The sequence below is a fragment of the Megalops cyprinoides genome, chromosome 9 (assembly GCF_013368585.1).
Source record: "Megalops cyprinoides isolate fMegCyp1 chromosome 9, fMegCyp1.pri, whole genome shotgun sequence".
In the NCBI taxonomy this organism is placed as follows: Eukaryota; Metazoa; Chordata; class Actinopteri; order Elopiformes; family Megalopidae; genus Megalops; species Megalops cyprinoides.
Window position 1 is genome coordinate 6,750,332 of NC_050591.1, and position 17,277 is coordinate 6,767,608.

The following is a 17,277-nucleotide window of genomic DNA, read 5'->3' on the forward strand; positions in this document are numbered from 1 at the left end:
GCAGTGATTTATTCACAGCAGGGGCAAAAAGAAAAACACAGTGGTATATACGTATACACAGCTACATACAACTAAAATGGTGCAGTGCAACCAGATTATAGACCTACTGTGGGAAGTCATACAACTGAGTCTGACAGACACACAGGGGTTTGTATACTCTGGGGCATCAGGGTTTGCCCTGGATCAAGCCATAATTCCACAATGAGTCGTAACTGCATTACCAATAAAAAAGTGATAAATAGCAGCAGTGGTATGGCGCAGTAGTAAGTTAGAGAGTTGCTGGTTTGATTACCCACTGGAGAATCTAGGACTGGTTTACTGTTTTTATACCCTTGGACAAGGTACTTAATCCACAATTGCCACAGTAAATATCCCGCTGTATAAATGGATAAAAACTGTAACCTACATATATGTAAGTCGCTCTGGATGAGAGCATCTGCTAAATGACAATAAGTAATGTAACAGAATATTGGACCATCTGTGCCATACAACAAAGAGCTGATTACACCACTGAAATACTGCCTCATGCACATACAAGAATTTAGTTTACACTCCTCATACATCAGTGATTATAAACGTAATTTATCTGTGGGGATATTATATGTAGTACAATATTCCTATCAGTGACACATAATACATAGCTGAAGTTTACTTGCACATTTTTCAAGAACCAGAAGGTTATTGATTGTTGCCAGCACTACTGATTTCCTTTACAAGGGAGTATGAGTAGAGCCTAACAGCTATTTTATATAAACCCCCACCACTCTGAACACAAGGGGTGTTTGTACATTTTTCAGATTTTCCTAGGTGAGATTGAAGAATTACAAGAGCAGGTTTACCTTTGAGTTTGGTGAAAGTTTCTTTGCGTGTCATACTTTTATTTCACATATATTTAATGGGGTGTTTTTTTTATTAAAAGATAACTATATTGTTCATCCTCGGTCAACTGATGTATAAAAATATATAGTAGCATGGTTATCCATATCGCAAACATACACATAATTAATATGCTGCGCTACAAAATGTAAAAATAAGAAATATGTTCTTCCTATGCGCCCTTCATATTGTGTTACTCATCGGTGCCCGTTATCTTCTACAGGACATCTTGAACATAGTCGTTTAACTCTTACTTTAATGGTAAGAGCTATCCATCTGCAAATACTGTAACAACCTATTGAGAAGACAGCTTTCGGAGCACAATATGCAATTAATGGCCACTGTCGGGGAAGATAATTTCCAGTCTATCTGAATTATACCCCTCCATGGCTGGAATGTGAGATATGTGCGGATATGCAGCGCCTTCAAGTTGCTGACACAGAATGATGAATTGATCTGCGCAGCTCCTGTTCCAAACGGATGCGAGTGAAAGAGCAGGTCAATGTACACGTAACTGGGTCGAACCATCAGGTCCAACGCGCCCTTGTTAGCCACGTTGCGTCACATCCGGAAATGAAGTCAGTTTTTCTCCCAGGTCCGCCATTTCATTATTTTCAAGTTTGTTGTCTTAACTTCTGAGATTCGTAATAAAGTTGGCATAAATATTTGGACGCGACGAGACTAAATACTGTTTTAATAAGTGCACAACAAGCGGCCCGATTGACAGAATAGCAGTTTTTTCTTAAAATAAGCGGACGAAACGTGGTAAGAATGTCGTGCATGTTCTGAACGTGTTCTTAGCAGCGAAAGTTTTTGTATGAGTTGAGTCCTAGTTGCGGAGGAGAGGCAAAGGCCTGGGAAAGCCTTGGTGTTGGATCGGCAGCCATGGCCGGGAATTTTGACGCCGAGGATCGTGCGAGCTGGTATTGGGGGAGGCTGAGTCGACAAGAGGCGGTTTCTCTTCTGCAAGGACAGAGGCACGGTGTGTTCTTGGTCAGGGACTCCATCACCAGCCCAGGCGACTGTGTGTTGTCAGTTTCGGAGAATTCAAAAGTCTCCCATTATATAATCAACAGCATCAGCAGCAGCCGGCAATCAGGTAAGGCAGGCATGGGGGGGAAGCTTGGTTTTAAGAGCTCCTCTTGTGAGGGGTCTTGTCTTGTTGATTGTGGAATGAAAATAGCGTTAGCAAGTTAACGCAGCTATCATACGAGCGAGGGATCTGTGTGTTTTATTTGTTTACTGAGTTAACTTTATAGTCTGCTAGGGTTGTTGTCAAGTAGCGTGCCAGCTAGCTAAATGAGGACGAAGCGCAATTTGTACCTTAGCTTGCTAAGCAGATCTAGCCAGTATGCTAACAATGCACCCCCTTAAATGTAACGGGGTATGTAGTTAACTTCTGGACCATTTTCCTTGTTGCCGTCTCACTAAATCAGAGATCTTGGTTAACTAGCCAGCTAACAGACTGTCTGGTCAACTTGACCGCTAATTATTTTGCCCAATGGCCACTTACCCATAAAAGACGAACCGTGAACCTGAAATCATTTTGTATCTAGCTTCACGTGAGTACTGTGTTTGAGTGAGCTAGTCTAGGTATGACTGATTACGATACTTTGATGTGTATTATGTTACGGGAAATTCTCACTGATAGGTAGGTAGCGACATTATCAGAATAATGCCAGGATCATCTAGCTAGCTATTAGACTAACTACCTATGCTAAGTGGGAGAGACATTGACCTAAAACGGGCTGAAAAATGATTAGCTTTGCTGAGTACAGCTCCTGCTGTTGGACCGTAGTCAGAGTTTCATTGATTGCTTTGTTCATGGAGTATCACTGATAACTTGCATAAATAACCGAGAGCCGACCTAATACAGATATCCTATTGCAACTTGTGAATGGCCAATTTCATTTGTTTGAGGCATGACGGCTTGGCTGGCTTGCTTTGTAATCGGTGAAAATAAAGTACTGTCGCAACGTGCAGCACGCCCAAAATCCAGAAGAAAGCATTGTTGTTGTTCGTTCAAAACCATATTGGACTATTTGATCGGGTTCCAGGTACATGGTATCTCAACAAGACGTAGAAAGCACACGGGACATAATCTAACTGATACAGATGGAAATGAATTTTGACGATGGCCAGCAGGAGAGGGAGAAAGAAATTTCCTCTAGCCCGGCTGAAATACTTCTAGACCAAAGTCCCTATCTTGTGCCATGCTTATCAAAATTCAGAAAACAAAACAAAACAAAAAAAAGATTTGCAGCAGATATCTGATGAATTGTTGATGTAAAGAAACAAACTGTGTTAAAAAGAAAACATCAATCAAGACAATAAGAGAGTAACTAGATGAAATATAGTGCGTAAAGGACGGTCCACATGTTGTCATCCAGAAAGCCGCTGGCTGTCCCTCATTGCGCGTCTAAATCATGTGCCGAATTTACGCATTAAATTAATCCCTGACAAGGGAATACCTCTTATTTTTTAAATGGACGAGTTCACTATTTTAATCAGATCAAGCGTGACTGCAGTCACTTATTTTGGATTAAATTGCAGATTTATTCAAAAGGTTCGGATCAGGCGAATACAGCCTACCACTAAACCTTTAAGCCAATCAGAAACACTGTACTGCACACAGGGCGTAAATTGGCCAATCACGTTCTGTGAAAGGAATGCGCACGAAAACATAAACAGCGCTGTTGAAACCGCACTTCCATATCCAATATAATAATGCAGCATGTAACATTTTCTCAGGCTGGGCCAAAATCAAACAGTGGATTAAACAGCTTCACAAAGAAAATGTTATTGCACAAAACGCATTTTAGGATGTCAGCCGCTAAGGAACTACTTGATGTACTTCCGGTGTGGAGTCATGCCATAAATGTTGCATGCCAAAACGTAAAAGATTAAGAGGAACAAATGTTATTCTCATATGCTGGATATATCAATCTCATGAATGTCAGTCAAAAATTGGATATAGCTTCACAAAATCAAAGTAATTTGTCTCCTGTTGCTTACAGTATGCAGTGTAGCTAAGTCATAAATTTACCATTTAGTTAAGGCATGTTTAATCCCCCAAAGAAGGTAGAATCATTACATTTGCGATTTATAGAGATTTTAGTGATGCCCTTTTTGATGGGTTTGACATTCACCACTGAGGACTTCAGATGACAGCAGCTACCAATTAAATCTCTGCTTTCTGCATTGCAGTTGAATAGGTTGACTCCTAGATGGAATGGACTTAGTTAAAGTGAATGCTTGGTCTGCAACATTTTCCTCGAGTGGGAGTTAAGTGAGGATGAGTCACTGTGGGTCTTAATAAAAGAATGACGACAGTTTGTCTAATTCTCGTGCTTCCCCTCTGTCCCCTCCCCACCTCAGGATTGGCTCCGCCACGCTTCCGCATCGGAGACCAGGAATTCGATGGCCTCCCCGGCCTGCTGGAGTTCTACAAGATCCACTACCTGGACACTACCACCCTGATCGAGCCCATCAACAAGGCCAAGCACGCGGGCTTTGTCAGCACCAGCGCGGGCACAGGGAACTCTCAGAGGCCAGAGGAGGCAGAGTATGTGCGTGCCCTCTTCGATTTCCCCGGGAATGACGAGGAGGACCTGCCCTTCCGCAAGGGCGACGTGCTGCGGGTGCTGGAGAAGCCAGAGGAGCAGTGGTGGAACGCGCAGAATTCAGAGGGGCGTGCCGGGATGATCCCTGTGCCGTACGTGGAGAAGTACCAGCCGGCGTCTCCAAACTCCACGGCCTCTGCTGTGCCGGGGGGCGCGGGCGGCACGGCGGACGGCACGGGCGCCCAGCCCCTCCCGCCGCTGGGAGAGCCGGGGCCCTACGCCCAGCCCAGCGTCAACACGCCGCTGCCCAACCTGCAGAACGGACCCGTTTTCGCCAGGGCCATCCAGAAGAGGGTTCCTAACGCCTACGACAAGACAGCCCTTGCTCTGGAGGTACTCGTTCACTCAGGCCTCTCTCCTCTGTCTCCACTCTGTCACTTTCATTTCGAGCTCTGATGACCCAAACCTCAGTCATACTAATCCTGTCCTCAAAATTTAAGGGTTTCATTTGTTTTGTGTTGGTTTGCTAGCTTGGCAGCATGTGCTCTCAACTCATAGCAGACTGCAAAGTACACCTCTTCATAAATAAGACTTCAGCTGATGTTCACTTTTGATTTTGAGGTTTGTAAGTAAATTTCCCATAAGACCAGCTGTCTAAACCAGACACCTTATTTAAGCAAGTATTGTCCTGTTCTGTACTGCACTGCATTGTTAGCAACTATCTGTCTAGCAACATCACTATCTGTTTACATCAGAGATCCGAGGTGATGTAGCTCAGTGCGAACAGGTGCAGTTTTCCTAAATTCTACTCCCCAAAGGAAGATTGTGGCATGCACATTCAGTCTTTTTAGTTTCAGTTGTCTTCAAAAGGTTTTGACAAGCAAATGTTTCAACAATCTACAGAAATGAAAAAGTATTTGGCTAACAGTTTGTTAGCATTGTTGTTTGGCTGTTGCGCCACTTTAAATTACAGACTGTCTCTGCCGTGCTAGATTGAAATAAAATGTTGACAGAATTTTGAGAAATAATGTGGAGCAAGAAATGATGGGAACTAGAGATGCACCAATACTACTTGTTGGTACTCGTATCGGGCCGATACAGCATGGTAAATACTCGTACTTGTTATTGGCATCATAATTTAATGCTTCCAATTACGAATACACTGACATACACTATATGGACAAAAGTTTTCGGACGCCTGACCATTACACCAACAGGGACTGTAGTGACATTGTATTCAAATACATATACTTTAATATGAGGTTGATACCCCTTTTGCAGCTATAACAGCTTCCACTCTTCTTGGAAGGCTTTCCACAAGATTTTGGAGTGTTTCTGTGGGAATCTGTGCCCATTTATTCTATAGAGCATTTATGAGATCAGGCACTGATGTTGGACGAGAAGACCTGGCTCGCAATCTCCATTCCAGTTCATCCCAAAGGTGCTCGATGGGGTTGAGGTCAGGGCTCTGTGCGGGCCAGTCAAGTTCTTCCACACTGAACTCATCAAACCATGTCTTTATAGTCCTTGCTTTGTGCACTGGGGCACAGTCATGTTGGAATAGAAAAGGGCCTTCCCCAAACTGTTGCCACAAAGTTGGAAGCATAGCATTGTCCAAAATGTCTTGGTATGCTGAAGCATTAAGATTGCCCTTCACTGGAGATAAGGGCCCTAGCCCAAACCCTGAAAAACAGGTGTGGCCAAATACTTTTGTCCATATAGTGTATAATGACATAGCCTGTAAACTTGCCACGAAACTAACAGCGGAGCCCTAGTATTGCAGTCAAACTTGGAATCATGTCAGCCATTTGGAATTTCTTTAAACTCAAAAACAAAGAAAGTAAAACTGCTAATTGTAATATTTGTAACACAACCAAGCAATTTGATAAAACATTTAAAGAATCATCATCCTCACGAGCACAAGACGTTTGTTGACACCAGCAATGCTAAAGCTAAGCAGGGAAAGGCATGTTACTCAGCAGACGCTGACACAGTCCCTGCATATGCAAGAAAAGCTGTCTAAGGACAGCACAAAGGCAAAGAAAATTACAGAAAAAATAACTGAATTTATTGCTCTTGATGACCAGCCTTTATCAGCTCTCGTGAAATTTCTATCAGCGCCATGCACTAGTGTTGAGAGCGAACGACTTTTCAGCGCAGCTTCTCAAGTTGTTAATGAGAGAAGAAACTGACTTGCATGTGAGAGAGCGGAAATGCTTCTCTTAGTAAGAAAACCTTCCCTTTACATTTACGTTTACTCAGACAAGCTAGATAAGCTATGTTTGGTGTCAGTTAGCTAGACTGTTTGTAGCTGGCTACTGGCTTTATAGAGAAGGCACTTTTCTGTGTTTCGAATAATAGACATTTCTTTGTGTAAAATAAGTACTCGTATCGTACTGTACTGTACTCTGTATCGGCCGATACTGTAAAACTAAATACTTGGTACTCGTATCGGTCTTAAAAAATTTGTATAGGTGCACCTCTAAATTCCGAACAAAATTCAGCCATGTCCTTTTAACAGTAAAACATTGTGGTACCATTGGATTACTGAATATTGCCATCTAATGTCAATACAATGAAATGTGAATGTTATAACACCACTTTACAGTAATTGCCAATGCTTAAGTAAGCGTTGATGTTTAATTGCGGTAGTTTCAACTAGCATTTTAGATGCAAAGTGAAGTTTCTTCCACACATATAGAAACACACACAAAGTTTTTGCAGTAATAAATCTCTTTTTGTATTCTGAATGAATAAACTTCCAGACAAAGATAACAGCAGTAGACAAGAAGTCAGTGTTTAATGTTTGAATTGTTCAGAATGTTTAGTTTTTCATCATTAGTCCATTATCCCTTCCCATTCCCTCTGGAGTGCTGCCCACCCATACTTGAATGATATTGGGGCCCATCGAACATTAAAATAAACACTAATGCATTAAAGTATTAACATTAAATTAAGCACTGACGTCTTGTCCCACTACTGTTACAACTTTGTAGGCCATCTTTGACATTATTTTGTTTGAAAGATCCAACAGAACTGACCAAAATGACCCTGGGCTCTCTCTCCTTACAAACATTTACTTTTATACCATCTAGCCCCCTTTGAACACACTGAATTCATAATAATTTACAGTAAATGGCAATACTTGGTGACATTTTGCAATTTTATTCCATCTTAAACTGCCTGCTTCACAATCCTCTATTGAGCCTAATAATACTTGTTACTACTGCTCTGTCCTGTGTGGGCAATTCTGTATCTTTTCACACTTTTTGTGAATGTGTGCCGCTTGATATCACCATTTCATAGTCTCTGACCTTCCATTAGAGATATATTAGAAGTATTTCTGGGGTTTTGCCACAGAAAATAATGACATTACTAGAAGGGCTGATTTTGGCCTGGAGCCTGCCTGTATATATGCTTTTACTTTGCTGCTTTCGCAGGCCCTTTGTCACTCTCTGTATTTTGCTGTGCTGCTTTCTTGCTTTTTTAGGCGCTCCTCGGTGTCTGTCATTTTAAATCAGACACCGAGTGTCTGTGGCGCCATTTTTTTCAGGTCATCTAAATAGACCGTCATCAACCGCATCACCGCGAAACGGGGACTGCAGCTATTTTTAAGCTGTCCTTCGATGCAGTCACAGGGTGCACACAGGTTGTGTGCGGCCAGGCTTTTTTCTTGGTTTTTTTTTGCAAGAGCAGTTGGAATTCAAATGATTTTGTAGAAATTTTCCAAGTTCTCCAAATTTTCCAAAATCCCAAATACTAGGAAAAATGTAACTATTCCAGATTCTAAAAAATGTTTTCAGCAGTTTGTGCCCAGAGCCTGCTGATTACCAACACATCTTGTGTCGTCTTGGCAGTGTTCATGCATTCACTCCAAATTTTTAATCCAGCTAAGTGGTAACAAGCTAAATATCTCGGAGCTGAAACGCGCCATCACAAATCTGATGCACAAAAGAAGGAGAGGTACGAACCAGGGTGAATCGGGTTATATTCTACTCATTGTTTTGATTTTTATGTTTGTTACATGCCCTTATTAGTTACATTCCTAGTGACTGCATATATGGACAGCAATATTTTACAGTGTGGCAATGGACAGTATTATCAGTCACTTGCAACAAGTAGCTGTTTTTGGTCCACCACACACAAGTGCCGTGGTGCATGTTTGGCGGATGTGTCAGTCTGAATGGAGTTTAAGGGCTACAACCCTGTTCCTTCCTTTTTAGACTCGGTGGCTGTCTGCGCTTGATGTGTCTTCGTCCAGACTGCAAACTTTCAAACTGTGCACTCCACTCACGTCATGTCCATAGCACGCAAGCCTAACGGGCAGATGTTAATGTTCCAGCTTGAACAGATGAGCTGGAGTGTGGAGGACTGGCTTTTCGGTCTGCGTGAGGTTTGATGCTGGAAGGATTGCAGACACCGCCAGGGCGTCACTTGTATTTGCCAAGGGAGGTGTGATGAATGAGTGATGCCTCATGTTGGAAAGCGAGTGAGGCAGTCTGTGTGGCACGTGAGACAGAACGGAAAATGGGAGCAATGCGAGATGCCCAGCCATGGATCAGCCGACAGATGGTTACGTCCATAAATAGACATCAGAGAGCCAGGTGACAAAAAGGGGAGCTTCTCTTGAGTAAAATGCTGTAGCCAGTGAGGCTTTTCCAAGTTTTTTCCCTCAGCTGGGGAGTGCAGTGTCTTCACATATGATCGGTAGACCTCTTTGGAAGACAAATCATGATTTTTGTGCTAGATCTGCACATAATCAGTGTTTTTCACCTCAGTGTCTTTGTTGCAGTCTCTCTAAATCAGGAATACGTTATGAACGAGATTTTTTCCCCCTTCATCGTTACCTTTTTAGACGCCAGTCTTTTTTCAGCTCTGCACAGCAGGAGGCAGTGAGAGGCCTTGCCGTGATGCACACTGTCAGTGTGGCTGTGTTGGAGTATCAGTCACCTCAGCTCAGGAGGGAGAAAAACCAGACTTATACTTTGCTGTCACCTCATTTTCAAGAACCTGCAACAGATGGGGAAAAGACAGCATGAATGGGGGGGGAAAATATAATTTTGTATGTAATGCATAGGTATTATGGACAGTGTCCCCTATTAGTTAATTCTAACTGTGCAGCCCAGCTTGGTACAATTCAGCACTACCACTGCATTACCACTGGGGCAGCACTGTAGCTTAGTGGTTAAGGAGCCAGACTCATAACCGAGAGGTTTGCAGTTTGATTCCCCTCTGGGGCACTGCTTCTGTACCCTTGGGCAAGGTACTTAACCTCAGCAAATATCCAGCTGTATAAACAGATAACATTGTAAAAATACCATAACCAATGTAAGTCGCTCTGGATAACAGTAATTACATTACATTACATTATTGGCATTTAGTAGACACTGAGAGAGTTGGCAGCTGAGACTGTGGGACCTTCTGCAGTGGGTTTGTGTGTACGGTAAGCTTCCTGTAATGAGTTGAGAGGGAGAGGGCAATGAAAGGCAAAGTTGCCTTACGTCTTAGAGACATTGCTAAATGTTGAATGTCTTTGGCACCCCCTAGTGGCTGTTAAGCTCAAGTGCAGTCAGATTTTGCAAGCGGGTGTTTTTGTGTGTGAATTGTTTTACACCATCATGGATTTGGGTGAAATCATTTACAGCCTAGGTGGCCTGAACCACTGAAGGTGGTTGGCCAGCTTTTATCATTTTTAATACAAGCTGTGAACAGTCAGATAACTCAGAGCACTGAGGTATTCACTTAGTTTGATTAAGTGGAGGCTAATCACTAGCTAACGATCAAGCCCAGACATTTAATGGGTAGTTTAAGTGCAGAATAATTGTCCATCAGATGCGGTCTGTTTCCAAAGGAAACTTCAATGTGACTATATTAGTCATGGCATGGGACAGTGGAACCACACTAAATGGCAGCCAGAGACCTATATATAAGATTGGTGATTCTGCTATGCACAGTGACAGGTTAAAAGGGTAACCTCTTGATTTCTTGATTTGGGGTCAAAACTCGACAAACCCTCTTGCCTTTTTTTTTTAAGATGTAGTGTAGGCAAAAAGTGTTAGTCCTTAGTTTGTGTAGTGGCAGTCTTAATGTTAGAATTTACCTACAAAGAGCACAATGTAGTAATTGATAGTCAGGAAGACATTTAGGAATAAAGAATGCCGTTTTGTCATTTTCAGATGTCCAGTCGTTGAGTACTTTTGTCAATGAATGTATAGTAAATGTTGTCATTATTAGTAATAATGAGGTGTAGGAAATATAAATTCTTCATTTTAAAGTTTCTGTGCAGAAGCATCCTGCCCACTGTCTCTCAGGCTGTGGTACGTGGATAAAGACTGTAGCAAAGGTGCAATGTCTCCCTCTCCCAGAAATATTTGTAAATTGTAAAAATTATTAATTTCTTAAATGCAGCAAGGACTAATTTTCATTTTTCAGAATATTCAATATTTTTTCCCTAGTTAATTCTTCCCTAATTTATTGCAACGTAGGAGAAAATTCATCTGTTTTTTTTCCCTGACTTGCCTCAGCCATCTCACATCTCACTTGAATTGATCTTTGTACTTTTCTCTCGGTCTCTCTCTCTAAGCAGCTGAGTGCTGTGCTCTCTCTCCCTCCCTCCCTCTCTCTCTCTCTCGCTCTCTCTCCCCCTCCCTCTCTCTCTCTCTCTCTCCCCCCCTCCCTCTCTCTCTCTCTCTCTCTCCCCCCCTCCCTCTCTCTCTCTCTCTCTCTCTCCCCCCCCCCTCTCTCTCTCTCTCTCCCCCCCCCCCCCCCCCCCCCTCTCTCTCTCTCCCCCCCCCCTCTCTCTCTCTGACTGGCTGGCTGGCGTGAGTGCAAGTTGTCAGTGTCGTTCTCTCCCTACAGGTGGGCGACATGGTGAAGGTGACTAAGATCAATGTGAACGGCCAGTGGGAGGGCGAGTGCAAGGGCAGGCGTGGCCACTTCCCCTTCACACACGTGCGACTGCTGGACCAACACAACCCTGAGGATGAGCTGAGCTGAGAGTGGAGCTGGGTCCTCGAACTTCCGCTGTGTCACTCACACACACTCACTCACTCGAATTTTTTACGGCACTATTTTGATGCACTTTGGAGTGTCGACTTTGCATGCGTGTTCTCACACACACACACACGCACACGCACACACACACACACACACACACATACACAGTCCATTTTTGCGTAGCCACTGACTGAAGGGCAGCTTCTACTTCCAGCCGGTAAAATAGCGGAATGTTTACTGTGGAGAGGAGATTTGGACTGGAAACACGGATGACCTGCCGTTTCTTTGAGGTACCGTCCCTCTGCTGGCTGTGACCGTGACTGAAGCTAACCATTGACACCACAGGACCTGCTTCAATGACACTATGAAGGGCTCCACTTTGTGCTATACTACAGATACAGTACTCAGTGCACACTACAAGTTCTGAACTGAAGTTAATAAGTCTTTTTTGTAATAAAATGAGGTAGAAAATATTATAAAGGTATTATACAAATATGTATACCATTACATGCTAAAATCATGTTAGCTTTTTTGTTAATTGTGATCTGTGCTCTCTCTAGGAGGGCTCAGTGTTTTTGTATGCTCCTGAACAGGAGCAAAAGAAGCCCCTACTGTATGTGGTGCAAGTTGTTTGTGGGAAAACCAGATTCGGGACAGCTCCATTTGGAGGGGACACATGCTCCAGTGGAAAGTTGAGAAGTTGTTCGGACAGAGAGTGGAACGTGAGCAGAAGAGCATCTTACCATTTTAGTTTGTTTTTCTACAAGAGAGGGTCTGCAAATGGGTCTCTACTGCAGAGGCGAAATCCTCTTCAAATTGTCCGTTAACCATTTCAATATTAGATTCCATCCTGCCCCTTTTTCGGACACCTCCATTCTCTCAAAATTTTGCCAGTTTATCCCATTATGTTGAGCTACATTGCAATATTTCCCACCAAGTATGAACTGAGAATTTCTGCTTCCTGTTCTAAGGATCAAGTGTTAGTTTCCTGTAGTGTGCAGGTCTCTCTTTTTTCCCTTTTCTGTTTTGGGCTGGTTGTCTGCATGCAGTCACCACCCTCTCTCCTCATGTGCACCACATTTTTGTTGCCCCCCCATCCCCATCCTACCACAGACTCCTGGGAAGTGACCTTGGTGAAGGTCAGAGGGAAGAGGCTCCCTGTGCCCACCCCCCACCACTACTAAAGGATGCTTAAAACCCTACTGCCCAGATCTCTGCCCTTGGATGTGGGTAGCTCAGTCACTGTGCAGGCTGTGACTGAAATGACTTAAGGAAATTGAAGAAGCAGCATCTCCCTCTCAGATCACCTGGAAACTCACCGCTTCACCTGTACCTGCCGTGCTCAGTCCCCTTGCCCATTGCACCGTGTTGAGTTGTAAGATGAACCATGTTTGTCATATACATGTGTTTGGTCCTGTGTGTCTGTGTAACCAGTGGTCCCAGCAGCTGTGTCTACAGATAGTTTGTAAAACACTATTTACCTGGACAGAGGGTTAAACAACACTAACAGACTGTTTAATAGCTGACCCACGGTCTGACTACACTACTCATGGTAAAGATGGACCTGATAACCACTCTTCACAGGATCTTGGTGGGATTTTACTCTAAATGTTAATCTGTAAACACAGGTCAACACAGTGTGGGTTATTGTTCTTTTTTTCCCATGACCCCCTCAATTCTTGATGAAATCTGTCTCCCAAGATGCCTGATGTCCCAGTAACTGTGCCTGATTCAAAAGCTTCTCTGTGTATTCATGAGGAGGACTGGGATGCAAGGATGAGGGTAAAAAAAGGCAAACAACGAATCACCTGAAATGCATCCTGTCTTTGAGCCTGAGATCATGTCTGTAGCCCTGCACTGAGGAAATGAGGAAGTACACACTACTTATTGTGTTAGTATGAACAGTAGCACTGTATGCAGATACCCTTAATAAAGATGTATGAGGAAAACCTTTCCCTCTTTTAAGTGTTCAGGTTGATTAGGCCATAGGCACAAAGAACCACGCCCTGAGACTCTTGCTGTAGGCAGATTTGCTGTTTGCAATTTAGAGTATTTGTGCAAGGCAGCATTTGGCATTCCCAGGCTGCAGAGGGCTGCACTAACTAATATGCCCTTACTTTTTGCTGACATATTACAAGTGTTTACATATTGTGGTGTGTGCGGCCACTGAGCTTAGTTTCGGTTCCAACATGGAAGAAAGTTGGGGACAGGGGACTATCTTCAGGGACCATGTATTCCCTGTTGTTACAAGCTAACTATAGGCTGTGTGGGTCAGTAACATTGTCTGCTTTCTAATGGTCGAAGCAAATTGTTAGAGCAAAAAGAAATGGCACTGCTTACAGAATGGCATGGAAGAGATGCTCTCAAACAACACGAGGCACCAGCTGCCAAAGTATTGAAATGTTTTTTCACTTTAATTAGGCGCCCCTGCCTTCTAACCCTTAACCGTCCAGTAGCAACCATGTCATTTTGTCTTCAGAAATTTAAGACATAACGTCAAATATGCTTTAAATGTGACATACACATTTATTTAATGAAAGTAATCACATTTCATTGGAGAGAGATGTCTAAGGTCTGCCTGTTAGCATGTGAGTTGAAGTCCTCACCTTTTCTGCTTGATTTAAAATGGTTTGAAATGTTGACCTTGCCAGACTGCTACTTTGATTTTCATGTCTCATAATTCTACTGCCCTTATGATCTGCATTTTACTATCTGGTAAATTTGATATTTGGCACATCTTTTGCCCAGGGCCACTCAGTTGCATTAGATGGCTGTTTTGATGCCACACTGCCACCAGTGAGAAGTGATAAAATGAGAAGTGAGAGAAACTTTTCATTTGAAAGGTTTATTTAAAAGGCTCTCTTGCAAGTGTCTTCACTTCGGCCTTCAGATACTGTGAACAAACAACATTCATTTACTTTTTTAAAAAAGCAAGTGCATTTGCACTATTTTGAATTGCTTCCTGTCTTTTATTTTGTGATCTTTAGACAATATTAACTTTGTTATAAAGGAGCTTCGTTCTCAAAGGCTTCAGTAGCGGAGGTATGACTGTATTGCATAATTACATAAATTGCATAGTTATGACATGTTTAAATGTTATTTCTGGGTGTTGAGAACCAATCTGCCTTCGCACACAAGTCTGTTATTAGTACAGAACAGTATTTGTGGATTTCCCCATTCATGGAGATCTCTAGAACATTTCAGTCTCCTGTAACAGAAGTCAAGTATTTAAAAAAGAAAAATCATTGCGTAATGTTGCTTATTGCACACCAAACTACTTTGCTTTTACTTCTGTCCTTGCTGTCATTATGGCTGAGGGTGGTAGTTGAATTTGTTATTATGCAAAGGTGAATGAGAAGCTGTCCCAGAATTATGCAAATTAAAATAGTGAACACTTAATCGCTATTTATTTTTCCCTTGCTACAATGCCCCATCCACTGCAGTTGTATTTCACTTTTACACGTAGTAATCCTCTAGATCTCTATACCCACCCCCCACCTCTTTTGCTGTATCTCTGTGTCACAATGAAGAATACATGAGCAAGTGGCTGAGGTGGTGGAGGCTACTTCGATAGCGCAGAGAGACAAAGTGCACCCATGCACCCATAATCAGAATTGAGCCGTTTCTTCCCTTATTGGCTAACTAATGTCTGTAGACTCTGCAGAAATTTGTAAGAGATGAGATTTAGTACGAAAAACGTCCATTTGGGGAGGGGAGGTGTTCATTTGTGTGTCCAGCGTTTCCCTTTGTGGCCTCTGTGCGATGTTTACTTTGATTACGTTTGACTGATTAACGCACCACTGTTTCAGTGTATGTGAGTGGTGTGGTGTACAGTTGCAGTGTTGTAGTTGCACTGAAATTGTGCATTACATTGCTGTCAGTCCAAGCATTTAGAAACATTTGTCCCCTCCGGTCTGTCTGTCTTTTTTTTTTTTTTTTTTTTTTTTTAACTCTTACCTGCCATACAAATGTTTGGAGTTAGTTCACGTTTACATAAGGGTAGATTGTCATAAACAACAACATTTGCATTGAAACAGATGTAAAACGTTTGGTAAAAATATTCACATGTGGTTCCTTTCACTTTCCCTGGTATTAGTCTTCTAATTGACTGTACTGCAAATGTGCTGATCAGCACTGGGAAGCAATGTGTTGGCGGTGTTCAAAAGTTAACTTCAAAAGTGGAGTTAAGGCAGCCTATGTCTAATTCTGACTCTTATTACGTGAACCTGAACCTTTCTGTATCATTTAAAGAGACAGGTGAATCAGACGGCCACCCTATTTTCAGAGGTCTAGACAAAGGATGCGTTGCCTTGTATGAGGTCACTCCATCATAGCAACAGCATACGCTCATTATGTAATTCTGTGGAAAGAGGTGATCTAGTCAAATCTGAGATTTTTGTGAGAAATGGGAAAAAAAGCATTGCTGTGATCATTGATTAGCTGTATAACCTGACAGCTTTTTGGTTTATTCAGAGTAGCTCTGCCATCACTTAAATGTTTGACATTCCTTACATTGGGCTGATGAAATTTGGTCACATAAGAAATATGACCCATCCATCTTTTTAGTTTTATTAGTATATTATGAGTATTGAGTCACATTTCATACATAATTTTCCTGCATGCATTCTCTACATGTAGTACATGTTTGAAATGAATTATTTTGTCATTCATGACTATAAATATTTTATATTTTTGTAATAATCTTTTGTAAGTAAAGTTTTTTGGGAGGGAGGTTTACATTGATTATATTATGAAGATGTTCCATTGTACTATAACACTATATTATTTGAAGACAGTTGAAATGTAACCTTTATTTGCTGTAGCATGTAATGTCCTACTTCGTAAATAAAGTCCCTTGGCAAGTGATTTTGCCTTCACTTTCTAAAAAAAAAAAAAACATCTGAAAGCAATCAGCCAATGTTTTTTTTTTTTTTTTTTTACTCTATTTTGGTCATTGATTGCATGACTACTCTTGTCCATGAAGTGAATATATATGTTTTATATATGTTTCACAGCAGCTTAATTAATTGGCTGTAGGTATCACCATTGTCAGAGGTGTCCACATCACTGTTTTAGTGGAACCCTCGCGTCTACACTCCCCCACCACACACCTGTCTAATGTGTACCCTCCACCAACACATCCAAACCCAAGCCATCCCTCATCCTTCATCTATCTGACCATTTAATTATTGCAATTAATAAAATGATCATAATAAACACATAATTATTAATATTAAAATATTATAATTAAAATATAATTACAGGAGTAGAAAACAGCTTGAGAATCTGAGCTCAGTATCAGTGTTAACAATAGATCATTAATGTTGCACACCTAAAAATGACTTCAAAGGCTGCTAAGCTTTAGAATTCAAGAGATCCTCTTGTTGAGAAACGCTCCACATCCTTAGGAGGGGAGGGTTGACCAGCATGTCCCCAGATAATGTTAATGATTTGTCCAGCCAATAGAGAAGCAATGACAAGGATATACAACTGTGTTTTCAGTAAATGTAAACCTTCTGGGGCAACTATAAAAAGCACTATGAGTGGGAGTATGGTTAATAGGCTTTTTATATCCGTAAAGCACTTGCAGTGAAAAAAAAACGGCAAGTTACTCAAAAGAAGCACGTATCCTCAGGTCAGCAGACATGCTTGGAATAATGAGTTTGCCATTAAAATTGTTACAGAAAATGGAGACAAAACACCCCAAACAATTTGAGCCACATTATCTCGTACGAACTGAACAAGTGCCATTACTAAGCAAACATCCATAACATTTCCTATATTCTTCTATGTAACCGCCCTGTAGATTTTTATATATAAGCTAGCTACCAAGAGTAAACCA

General features: G+C 41.9%; 1 protein-coding gene across 1 annotated transcript; it reads left to right on the forward strand.

Annotated features, from left to right (window-relative positions):
- The first annotated feature begins 1,449 nt into the window (after positions 1 to 1,449).
- On the forward strand, positions 1,450 to 11,479 carry LOC118783493 (adapter molecule crk-like). Its single transcript, XM_036537388.1, has 3 exons — positions 1,450 to 1,975; positions 4,255 to 4,832; positions 11,298 to 11,479. Exons 1-3 carry the CDS (start codon positions 1,762 to 1,764, stop codon positions 11,433 to 11,435), a joined length of 930 nt encoding a protein of 309 aa, XP_036393281.1. The 5' UTR covers positions 1,450 to 1,761; the 3' UTR covers positions 11,436 to 11,479.
- Positions 11,480 to 17,277: the final 5,798 nt, after the last annotated feature.

Coding starts and splice junctions, on each gene's coding strand:
- LOC118783493 (XM_036537388.1), top strand. CDS start 1,762: ATGGCCGGGAATTTTGACGCCGAGGATCGTGCGAGCTGGTATTGGGGG. Junction 1,976..4,254: donor CAGCAGCAGCCGGCAATCAG/GTAAGGCAGGCA, acceptor TCCCCACCTCAG/GATTGGCTCCGCCACGCTTC. Junction 4,833..11,297: donor AGACAGCCCTTGCTCTGGAG/GTACTCGTTCAC, acceptor CTCTCCCTACAG/GTGGGCGACATGGTGAAGGT.